Raw genomic sequence first — 12,664 nt, 5'->3', positions numbered from 1 at the left:
TGCTGTGAAAAAGACCGTCTGCTCCAAATCACAAACATTTCATACTGCGAAAGCATCTTGCTTTACAATATAGTGTAATGAAGTTGATATATGTTACATAGTCACCCAGTAGTGTCATTCGATTGGACTTGCTTTCTTTTAAGAAATGATTAGTAACCAAACAGAGTGCCAGGTCCTGCCAGTAGCTGGCTTCATTGGTGGCGTTCCATCTGTTCTTTTTGCTGGGAAAGCAATAGTGTCGCACCTTTCCTCTCTGCCTACAAGCACAAGACAAGGCACTCTAACTCGGAGAACTGAAGGAGACTACAACAAGTGTGTGTCATCAGTCTGTGTTGAGATGGCACGGAGCACTGCCGCAAAACAATAATCTCGTTTAAAGACCTTCCCCCCTCCTCACAAAGTTCCAGGAAATGTCAAGTGTGTGTCGTGTAGGAGCTCGGCTTCCTTTTTCTCCCCCTGGGGTAGTCGGGTTTCCGGGTGTCCCATCTGCCAGGTGATGGCAGATCCGTCCCTTGAACCCTGTGACCTTGGAAAGGATGTCCCAATCTTTCTCTGTGCATTATTCCCCCCCCCCCCCCCCCCTGCCATTCTGGGCCTTCATGATCTAATCAATGTTGCAGACCTGGTCCATACAATAGGGGGTGAGGTTTGTTTTGGGGGTGGCTGTGTGTTCATATACTTACTGTGAACGAGAAACATTTTGTGGCATGAAACTTTCCTGAATTGGAATTGATAGCCCAAGAGGGCCCAACCCCCCCCCCCCCCCCCCCCCGAAATTAAGGAATCTTTAAAAAACTTCTTCTCTAGAACCAGAAGTGATGGAGCTAAGTTTATGATATGAGTTAGTACATTAGTATCTGGGAGAAGGTGGTCCAAATTTGGGCCCTAATCGTACATTTTCATCTTCTACTTGAGAATGCCTGGTCAAATTTTAGTAGAGCTGTGTGTAATGTAGATTAGTGACTGCGTGAAAGGTGAACTTGCAATACTCAGGTGAGCGTGAGACTCCCGGGTCTCTTGTTTCATGGTGAGAAACTTGTGAATTGGCGACTGGCTTTAAATGCAATGTGCATAGACAAAAAATTTTGTGTGCATTTTGTTTTCACAAATCTTGGCTCCTTGTGAAATTTTTGAAAGATTCATGCACACAAAAAATTGTGGTTTTACAGTAATTCCAAACAGTACATTAAAATGTGGAGCCCTTCTGTTTGTTGGTCAGTGTGTATATTCCAAACGTTCTAAAGGAAATTGTTTTTAATTTGTTTGTAATTGTTTTAAGATAAAAATAACATTATAGTGTAGTGCTTTAAAATAGTTGATGCAACAGAGATACCAGAACAAAGATCTGTGATTTTGTTTGTTCTTTATGAAAGTTAGCACAAATTTGTTTAATGCCCCAATCAAAACATTAGCCATGACTTGATGTCACATAATTTATATCAGAGCATTGATAGAAAAGCATGGATGTTAAATTATGCTCTCCCCAGAAAACCAGATTTTTCATCTGAAATGTACCAGAGTGAATAGATATATAGTATACCTTGGAGGAGCTCTTCATGCAGTACACATGCATCTTTTCTTAAAGATTGTACATCCCTTTCGCAAACATCATGGAATTTTGCATGGTCGGAAGATAATGCTTCCAACATTTTGTATGAAATCTAACGGTAATACACCTCCAGAGGTTTTTAAAAAACAGAAATGAAAAGAATAGCCCCATGTGACTCAAGAATATGCTGCCCTTTTGTATCGAGAATAATGGTTGGAATTTTTTCGGGGTGCAAATGGATTCACTTGAAATCTGTAGTATTGTTTTCCCCTCCGTCGTAATGAACTTTCCAGTTTTATCATTCTGAGCAAAGGTCTGAATTACCTTCCTCTGCATTATGCCAGCTTTAGAAAGGAATCAGTGTTTTTAGGGTTTCAAAAGGGACACACAAACTTTTATGGTCCTCTTCTCAATCTGTTTGTAAATGTGTCCTGCAGGTACTACAGCGCTACATGCCTTTCTTCTAATGCACAAGAAGATTGTGAGTAACCGGCCGAGTGAAAAGACATACGAGGAGGTCCAGTTCTTCAATGGTCAGAACTACTACAATGGCTTGGACTGGTGAGTTCAGAGATTTCCCACAGTTTTGACCTTTCACTGGAATCTTTTTTTTTTTTCCTAAGGGTTCAAATAATCTTATTTTCTCCCTCCAAACTATATTGCTCTCTCACCCTATCCATCATAGACCAATATTTCCTGAATGAGCAACCACAACCAGCCACAATGTTTTATTGTTACAGACTGTGCATATCAACAGAGGTGCCAAGTAGTATGTTTATACAATTTAAAGTATGTTTTTTCTGTATTTAAAAGAAAATGAAATGAAAAGTATGCATTTTTTCCCCCAGAAATTTCGTGTGGCATCATTATCTCTGCAATTTTCCCCTTTTTTAATCAAACTAATTTTGCCTTCAAAATGTGAATGTGTTTTTCTTTTCTTCCCCTGTATTTGAATAACTTTTTTGATCTGCAGAACTTAGCAGCCCTAGATCCAACCACTTTATGTTTGGCACCCCTTTTCTAAATGCCTGCTCTTCCAACTGGACATCTGTTGATTCTCTTTTTCCCTTTTTCTCTCCCACTGCTTATTGCTGTATAGTTTTTGTGTAGAACAAATGCCATCTCGATCTCATTAACCTGATAATCAGACCTCAAATTGACATCCCATTTACACCAGCTTCTTTCAACATGTTCTTGCTTGCTTTGTCTGTTGGAAAAAAAAATTCTCCTCACTTTAATTGGAAATGCACTTTATAATCTTTACTTCATCTTTGTTTCCCAGCATCATCAACCCAGTCTCATGTCCATGCATAAATAATGGATAAATGCCATGCATTACTACACAACAAAATAAAAGCTACTAGCTGTTCAGTCTGTATCCACATCCCCAGCAGGAAGTTGAAATTTTTTTTGTTGTTGTTGTTAGATTTAATATCTGTGTGTGCCAAAAGGTGGCACCTTAACGAATACATACCTCAGGGAAGTGGAGTACACAGTGTAGATAAAGAATAGATTACTGTGACTAGGGTTTCGAAAGTGCTTTGAGTGCCTCAATGTAAGAAAAAAGGTACTATGTAAATGATGTGTTCACATCACATCAAATCTCACATCACATCGTAATCTTAATCTTTCCTTAGGTACCTTGACTTCTTCCCATCCAACAAGAACCGCACGCACGTCCATGTATTCGAGAAGAGCGCCAACTACTTCGACAGCCCCCTGGCCCCGAAGCGTGTCAAAGCACTCCTCCCCAAGGCTAAGCTCATCGTCATTCTCAAGGATCCAGCATTGAGGGCGTACTCCTGGTACCACGTGAGTTTCCTCTCAATTCCTATTAAACCAGAAACATTCATGGCAATAAAACTTTTGTGAATTGGAGCGGAAAACATTTTTTTTTTTTTTTTTTTTTTGTTGGTGGCATGAAACTTTCATGAATTGCCACTAGCGTTCAATGCATTGTGTAGAATAAAAAAGAAAACACTTTTGTGGGCATTTTTCTTTTCGCGTATCTTGGCTCCTTGCAAAATTCATGAAAGTTTCCTGCATGTGAAAATTTCTGGTTTAGCAGTATCTGCAGCTCATTGCCCTCACTCCACCAGAGTGTGAGTGAAAAGCATTTCAATTTGAAATCTAGGACTGTCGTTGTGCTGAGAGGTAAAACATTTACACTTTTTTTCTGAGGATCTGTTTTCTTAAAAGTATATTTTTTGGGAGGACTGCAAGAAAAATATTAATTAGGATCTGTCAATGTAGGGACATGAATACATTCAACCATAGCCCTATACTTTCATCATATGTACACAATTAATCTTGCCTTGCTAGGCATTTATGCAATTTTTAATTTTTTAATTCTCTCTGCAAAACTCTCTTCACTTCTGTGTTAAGTAAATTGTGCCAAATAGCAGCCTGAAAGTGAGTTGATTGTGAATATGAAGTGGTTCACTTAACTTTCACTGTAGGTCCCTACATTTTTTATATTCTGTACTCCACTCTCCTCCTTCCCTCCCCCCACCCTTCCCCCCCCCCAAAAAAAAAATAAATAAATAAATAATAATAATCAAGTAAGAGAAACTCAGGAACTGCAAGAGTTGACATGTAAGTGGCAATTACAATCTGACCAGAGTGCTGTATGAGGATTCAATTCATAATGAAGTCTTTCTTCTTCTACACTGCTCACTATAATGCATCCAGCATATGAGGGCGCACAACGATCCTGCCAGCCTCCAGTACTCTTTCCGCGATGTGGTCATGGCCAGGCCGGATGCCTCCAAGCCCCTGCGTGACCTTCAGCGGCGGTGTCTTGAGCCTGGAAAGTACGCCACCCACCTTGAGAGATGGCTGCAGTACTTTCCAGCTGGCAAGGTATGTTAATAGAGCATGCTCATTTCTATCTATGGCAGGGCCCTCTGGTAGAGCAGTGGCAACACTGAAGAGGTTACCCTGGATAGAGAAGACATTATTATCATCTCCAGTACTTGTTTTCTCCACTTTTGATGGCAGAATGGCAAAGTTCTCTGAAGAGAGGTCGCATGTGTCATTCACAGTAGAGTCATAGTTACAAGTTGCACCCTTCAAACAATGTTTGATGTATTTCAATGGTGTGATACTCCCCAATGAGGAAATAAGATTTATTCGAGTTTGGAAGTGGCTTTACAATGAGACTGGTTTCTCCTGTTCAAAAAAGACGAAGAAAAAACAAAGAAAGACTGAATTCCTCATTGTATTTATCTCTTTTCTTTTCTTGAGATACTTTTGAAAGTAAGGAAGGATGTTGTGAACTGAAATTATGGCTTTTTTGACGTAGAATTACCCCTTGGAGCGTATTAATTACTGTTAGAATGTAAATCTGGCATAGCATAATATCGATCAATGTTGTCATCAACTAGCTCTTTAGGTATGAAGATTTCTAGAGGCACTCGTAGCCTATTGCAAGAAAAAACTGAAAGCAAATGTTTGTAATGTTTATTCTTAAAATCCGACTCCAGATTTCTGATAGCAATCATAGTTTTGAAATGGCCTGATTTCATTCAAAAGTTCCTTCTCGCTCATGGCAAATCAAAATAATATCAGCTGTATCTCATTCTTAATCTGGTGTTGAATCTATTTACTTGGCCAGATTAAGCAATAGTGCAAACATTTAAAGGTCAAAACACGAGATAAAACTCTTTTTTATGGGGTGTGTTGAATTTTTCCTGTTATTTGTTTGGTCTCTGTTTATCTAGACAGGCTCCAGTCAGAAGATAACTGGCATCCAAATATCATATATATTCTCACAAACAATTATGTGTATATTTCTTTTCTGTGCCTTCATTGATTCACAGCAAATCCTCCTCCTGGATGGTGATCAATTAAAGGATGACCCTCCTCAAGCCATGCAAAAGGTTCAGAAGTTCCTGAAAATCAAGCCAGCTCTTGACTACTCCAAAATGCTCAAGTAAGAAAGATTAGAGTGATGAAATGATGACGTGTATGCTTGTATTGTTGCATTATTAGATGTGTTGCTCATTGTCAGTTTGATTAAGGTGTGGCTTTGGTAACATGTTAAGGGCTTTTTACACTTGTAAAATTTTGCTTAGCCCCGGACCAACGGTGGGGCTAAGGGGGGGGGGGGGGGGGGGGGGGCCTTAGCCCCACCGTTGGTACGGGACTATCCTTAGCCCACTTTCTGTTTACACTCGTTTTTGCCAAAGTGGGCTAGCCCCACCGATAGTACGGTACTATCTGGCCCTGCAAAATAGCAGGGGTTAGCACTGCAATTGCGGTGCCAAGCAAGTGAGTGTAAACAGAACGAAAAAAGCGTGCGTGTACGTGTACAGTACACAGCGTAATTATGAATATTCATGTGGTTTGGAAAGTCCGGGGCTAAGAAATACGAGTGTAAAAAGGTCAGTTTTCTCCTTAGCCCCGGACAAGAGATAGTACGGGACTAATTGGCGAGTGTAAAAAGCTGAAAAAAATTGGTACGGGACTAACGATAGTCCTGGGTCAGAGAAAGTCCGGGGTTAAGAAAACAAGTGTAAAAAGCCCTTTAGTTTCTTTTATTAATCTTTTATCATATTCCTCTCAACTGATAATAGAGGATTCTGGCCAGTTCTCCTCTAAAGTATGGCTGATATGAATAATGATTGTAATAAGCATGATAATTTCCATTCAGCTGGTCCCATCAGCTCTCAATTGTTTCATAATATTTGTATTTCCCACCTCTATAAAGTAATATCGGCCTGAGGGTTACATGCTATGCTGGTCATTCTAAAATTCATATTTTGAATAATGCTTTCATCAAACTGAATTGGGCAACATTCTGTGCTCTAAAAGTTCCATGTGAAGTTAGGGATGGAATTACTCAAGTGGTCGTGAGGAGAAAATTCTAGATAAAAGTCTTAGTGTTATTGAATGTTGAAACTGTAAAACCAGAAATATTGCGGCACGAAACTTTTGTGAATTTTAGCTGACGGCCTTTCCCATGACATGAAACTTTTGCAAATTCGCTGACCGTGAAAAAATTATGAGTATACCTCATGTACTGGATTGTGTAGAAAAATAAAAATTGCATGTATTTTGCAGGTATTTTGCTTTCATGATTTGTGGCTCCTTGCAAAATTCATGAAAGTTTCATGCATGCAAAAATTTCTGATATTACAGTAATGGTTCAAGTGTTCATCTTGACCGGTTGGAAAGGGAAGAATGGTGGTTTCATACTAGTGCATCTGGTATTTCACATCTAAAACTGTTCTAATCCTGCTTATTGTGTGTGCCAGTGGTGGCAGTCTCCACTCTTTTGTATGAATGCATTCTAATGACGCCCATTATCATTTGCTTGCCGCCATTTGTCCAGGTACGATGCCCAGAAAGGTTTCTTCTGCCCCGTTGGTCCCAGGAACCACGTCCACTGCCTGGGCAAGGGCAAAGGTCGCAAGTACCCGGAAATGGACGAGGAGTCAGCGGAGTACCTGAAGGGCTACTACCGGCAGGAGAACCTCCTCCTCTCTGCCGTCCTGGAGAGGTTTAACCAGGCATCCCCTCAGTGGCTTTCCAGTCAACTCGAGGACTTCTAGAGCACCAGTACTGTCCATTGGACATATGACCTTATGCAGGGCTCAACACTAACCTTTTTTTTTCTCTGGTGGTCCAAACAAAACACTAGAATCATTGAATTTGAAATGTTGGTAGCCCCAAAAAGAGTGTTGTGGCACTGAAGAAAAGGAAACATAGCAATCTATTTTGAATCTTAGTTGCCCGATGGGGGCACCAAAAGATGTGCTTTTTGAAAGTTTGGTGGCCCGACATCCATTTGTAGTGGCCCTGGGCCACCGGGTCACTACCAATATCAAGCTCATCCTTCTGCATGTGACACGACAGGATGAGGAGACTGTGGTGTCCACCGTCTCTTGTTGTGAAGAGTGAGCCATCTCTGTGAGCCATCTCTGTAGGTGCAACAAGTGAAGTCCACTACGAAGGCATAGGGGAAAGCAGCAGATGCAAAAAAATAGCTTCTGTGTGCATTGTGTCTTTTTTTGTGTGTGCTGGCCAAGCAGTCACTGTGAAATTGATGGAGGAGATTTCTCTGACAAATCTTAAATGTAACTTTGGGTTTTACTTTACCCCCACCCACAGTAAGTTGTATGTAGGAATCACTGTGTGGTCAGGTGGCGGAGTGGTCAATCGGTCGATTGGTCAGTTGGCCAGTCCGTTGCAAAATCTTGTGGATCTGACTACTCCCACAGTTTTTTTAGTAATTTACCAAAAATTTGGCACTTGTGACTCATGTTAATAGGTAGATGTGTAAGATACCTTTTTCGTCATCAAGTAATGTGTTACCATGATAACAGCAAATTTTCCTCAAAAGTGAACCAAAATGTTATGGATCAAACTACTCTCTCTGTTTTAAAGCACTTCACGTGAAATGTGGCACATGTGATCACTGTACTTTAACGATAGGTGAAAAACAGACAACTCATTTTTGAAAAATTTGTACAAAATGAGACCCAAGTAGCAAGAATCAATGGCTGCTAACAATTGCAATCAGGTGGATCAAGGGGTAGTTGTACCTGTAAATGATCATCTAGATCATGTGACTGATGTCATGTGACTGAGATGTCATGTGACTGAGAAGTTCTCATATATTCCGCCTTTGCAGTGACATGTGCTCACATATTCTGTTGAAATGACAACGTCATTGATTACAACCACACTATTTCAAGGGCATTATATTTATAGACCTTTTTTTGAACTGAATTTAGTCTAAATTTCTTTGTGTGTGTGTGTGTGTATGTGTTTGTCTGTGTGTGTGTGTGTGTCTGTCTGTCTGTCTGCAAAGAGCAACTGAAGAATACTACGCATTTGGTACTGCAGACATGTGACTGTTTCCCCCCCCCCCCCAATTATTTTGATGTGTCACCTTTTTTTTCACCAATTAGAAAACAAATAAACTAGAGAACAGAAAAAAAAAACCCACACTCAAAAGTTTTAGTTTAACACCTTCTGTCCAGCTTACCGGCTTGGTTGTGGGACAAAAGTACAAGCTTGGTCCAATCATCTTCCTGCCAATTGACTCGTCCGTCACTCGCCCATGATGTCTGTGCATGAGGTCATATGTCCCTGACCCGCCTCATGGAAAGAGAGAACTTTTGACTGCAGTGGTATGAACAGGTGGCGGACTCACTCCTCCTCGGCAGCCAAAATTGTTTCTTTAAGCCTCGAAGCTCCACAGCAAAGATTTCTTACCCCGGGAGACATTCAAGGTGATGTTAAGACATTTTTTAACTCTGTACAATGGAGAGAGCAATGGTACATTAGGTAAAATATCTTCATGTTGTATTGAACCACCAATGTAGTCATGTGGAGTAGGTTTCTTCAGATGATACTGTCAATGCAGAATGCATATCTGCCGGAATATATACGTGTATGCTGTATGATACTGTCAATGCAGAATGCATACTGTCAATGCAGAATGCATATCTGCCGGAATATATACGTGTATGCTGTATGTCAATTTTGTGCAATCCGAGACAAATGCTAGTAATTTGGTGATGACAAGATGAAAAGATAAGTGCTGAACAAAGGGATACAAATTGTTCATTCATTTGTGGCTGAAGAGCGCTCGACATGGATAACACCGCGTAAGTTATCAACCCAAGCTGCATTGACAATTGACTTTTCATCCGCTGTATGTTTGGCAGCTCACCTTTCACCAAAGTACGTATCAAGCAACATATCAATCTAGATTATTTCCTGCACTTGATATCCAGAATAATGTATGCCTAATTTTGCCATATATCGTTGTGGAGATGTTCCTCAAACTGTGAGACTTCTTTCAGCAAAGTGATATCATACTCAACTTGAGCCATTCCGATGATTTTGATCATGACAGTGACAGTATTGTGGGATATGTATGGTTTCCATTTACAGGGAGGAAAAAAAAGTGACTTTTTCTTCTAAAGATCATGTCGTGACAAAGAATAAAGCTTTGTTCAGAGAGAGAAAGTGTTGTTGAAAAATAAGGAAGAGTTATTGGGAAATGCAAGCAGCAAAGTGGTTGATGTTTTGCCTAGTTTGTGATTTGACAAAGTTTTGTGCATGTCATCTCATACGCGCAAAAAAGAAAGTATATATATATTATATTATATGTACAGTCTCTAATATTGATTTGATTCAAGTTACATCATTTGAATCAATGTACTGAGATTTGTGTGTTTGTCTTTTCTTAAGGAGATGTTAATTGTGTGGTAATTTCAATGTGGGTATATTGTAATTGTAGTACTTGAACAAATTAACAAAGATTGTTAAATGCACTTTAATCCCTACTTTTCTTGACCGAACATGTTTTAACCGAAGAGAGATATTACACTGTAAATTTGTCATGTGAGGAACACTGCAGAAAAATGTTGAATTTTAAGTTGTCATTTCAAACAGCCTAACTGTATGCAGTGTGATGGCGTACTCTTAGGGTTGTAATATTGTTGAATGGATTCTGTGTGGAATTGTATTGATAAGTTACGACTGTAAGTGTGTATCTGTGAGGAAATACTAAACTCAGTCTACAAAATGCTCTGTATTAGATGAGGCATGTAGTTTAGAGAATCTATTTGGTGTCTTTGTTTCTGCTATCAGGTGAAAGTCACAATGTGACCAGAGCTTTGTAGTTGAGCTGTCATGATGATATCTCTTCATCACTTTGAAAATCTCTTGTTGCTCATGCCACGATGGATATGACCTTTGACAACCTATTTCAAGGAGGGGTTTGATGTTTTGGTCATTTTATGTCAAGTATTATATTCACCAATATGAAGACTGGTGAATTAATGTGCTATTGAGATATTTCACCTACCTGTGGCCACTTTTTGAATATCAAAATGGAGACGAATAGGAAAGTCAGTACTAAGTCCTAATAGCAACTCATCAGTATTGTAATATATTTCAGTACATGTACAGCAAAATTTAATTTCAGCTTCAAATGTTTCTATTTAATACCTGAAAATCTGTACTTGGCGTGTGGGGCAGTGGTGTTTCAAGTCGCCGATGGCATCCAGAGTTTGCGCTCATATCACAGAATGCAGGAAGTGGCAAAAACGGGAGAGATTTTATAGGAAGCATTTTTCTGTGAAGTTAAAAAGTACTGTAGGATGATCTTTTGTGTTTTGACATAAGGACATGTACCATACAAGACATGCATGGATGTGTCCAAATTGTATTTCAGATGGAAGCACAATCAAATTGGGAAACTTAAATTGAGGGGGGGGGGGGATGATTGGAGTGCCATGAGCTCCTCCTGAAAATCATGACTGAGGGTTATTGGGAATGTGTAACAGGTTTTTGTATTGAGTCATTTCAGAGGAACAGAAAACTGCATAGACCATTTTGGATATCTCTTATGATGGAAATTGTTATCAATTGCATGGAAGGCATCTAGACATTATATTTATTGCATCCATATTGAGAGACTTGTTTGTAGCTAAAAGAGCTCAGTATGTTAGACTGAAAAAGAGAAAATTGCAGACAATTTGGAGAAATTTCGGATAAAGTTATGTTCTAGCATCAGAAGAAGCAGTAAATCAATTAATCAAAAATTGTTTTGTAGCTGAGGGCTGAAAGTTCCTCATTGATAGTTCCATTTCAAAGGTATGTCCATTAAGTGGTACTGCTAAATGCTAGTCCTTGAAAGCAGCATTGGAAAAAGAGATGGTATGGGTTGCACATTAATGGGGGAAAATCACGGATAGAACATGCTTTAGTTTTGCAACTGAAGTATGCAAGTTCAGTGAGTTGGGGTGATGTATTGGATTGTTATAAAAAAATCTTTGTCTCTCGAAAGAAAAATAATAACAACTTGTTAAAAGTGCTCACCAGCACAATAATTATATTCTTAGGCCTTTGAGGGAAAAGTTTTGGTACTGCATTCTTTCTCCAGTGCAAATCATACAATGGTTGCTAGGAGTTCATCATCACTCAAATTTTCACAGATTTTTGAATCATGCGAACCTATGAATATGGATTTAATGTCGAAAGATGAAACCCAAAAAAAAAGTTTGCTCAGATGGCAAATGCTAAACTTACAAAATGGCGAAGTTTGGAAAGGAAATCAGCATTTTTTTTTTTTTTTTTGGTCATCATAATTGGTACTTGCATGTTTGTTTACTTACACCTAGAATGTCAAATTATCAAAATCATATTTTTGGTTGTTGTTTTGTTTTGCTTTGTTGTTGTTGTTATTGTTGTTGTTGTTGTTTTGTTGTTGTTTTTTTTTTGGGGGGGGGGGTTACACTAAACTTGTGGCACTTGCCATATACTATCACTCCTAGAAAACAGCTAGACCACATATTACCCCGCAAAATTTACCAATTATTTATTTTTTCTTCATGGTTTACCAAAAATTATACTCTGATTTACATGCCAAATTATCTTGATTTTGAAATTGAGAAAGAGAACACCTCTTCACATCCAGTCATTTTGTGTGCCCCAGGCATTCTTCTGCTGGCATGTTTCTTGGTATCTGTAGTTTGTGTGATGTTTAATGTATTGATTGCGATAACAGTGTGTATTTGACTGTTATGTTGCATGAATCAGTATAGTGTAGTGGTGGGAAGTATGTATTTGTAAAGTTTCTTTTTCTCTTTCTCCATTGCTACAAATGTATGTTCTTTCTTTTTCTTGCTGTGTCATTCTTAGCAATGCCTTTTTATCCTTTCTATAAAAAAATAGTCTGTGCTATAAGTACAGTGGACTCCCGTCATAACGAAGTCCTCGGGACCAGCAGTTTTCTTTTGTTATATCGAAATTTTGTTATAACTGAACAAATAAACAATAAAAGACCACATAGTAGATAACGTTGCGGCCCGAATTTTTACTTCATTGTAACCAGAATTTCGTTATAACCGTGTTCGTTATAACGGGTGTACGCTGTACTCCTTTTTTTTTTTGGTGCTAATAATGCTGCCTTCCCTCTGTTGTACAATCTGAAAATATTGTTTTTCCCTCAGGATGGTATTTCTTGGGTTTGCTTTTGTTGTCATTTCCTTCTAATAGATTCCTTGAAATTTAAGATTACCTGGGTATTATATTTTTGTTGCAGGAAATTAAATGACAAAATAGTGCTACTTATCTACTATGTATTACCTT

General features: G+C 38.9%; 1 protein-coding gene across 1 annotated transcript in view; it reads left to right on the top strand.

The window, feature by feature from the left end:
• Positions 1 to 8,388, top strand: part of LOC139744048 (bifunctional heparan sulfate N-deacetylase/N-sulfotransferase 1-like) — a 48,535-nt gene extending 40,147 nt beyond the window's left edge. The window contains exons 7-11 of the mRNA XM_071654507.1: positions 1,987 to 2,110; positions 3,187 to 3,361; positions 4,241 to 4,411; positions 5,371 to 5,483; positions 6,885 to 8,388. Of these exons, the coding sequence (XP_071510608.1) occupies positions 1,987 to 2,110; positions 3,187 to 3,361; positions 4,241 to 4,411; positions 5,371 to 5,483; positions 6,885 to 7,104 (803 nt within the window). The 3' untranslated portion in view covers positions 7,105 to 8,388. The remainder of the gene's footprint in view (positions 1 to 1,986; positions 2,111 to 3,186; positions 3,362 to 4,240; positions 4,412 to 5,370; positions 5,484 to 6,884) is intronic.
• Positions 8,389 to 12,664: the final 4,276 nt, after the last annotated feature.

This window comes from Diadema antillarum, unplaced genomic scaffold, assembly GCF_040938485.1.
Source record: "Diadema antillarum isolate AM-2024a unplaced genomic scaffold, OU_Dant_1.0 seq00001131_RagTag, whole genome shotgun sequence".
Lineage (NCBI taxonomy): Eukaryota > Metazoa > Echinodermata > Echinoidea > Diadematoida > Diadematidae > Diadema > Diadema antillarum.
This window is presented reverse-complemented; position numbering and strand designations above follow the sequence as displayed.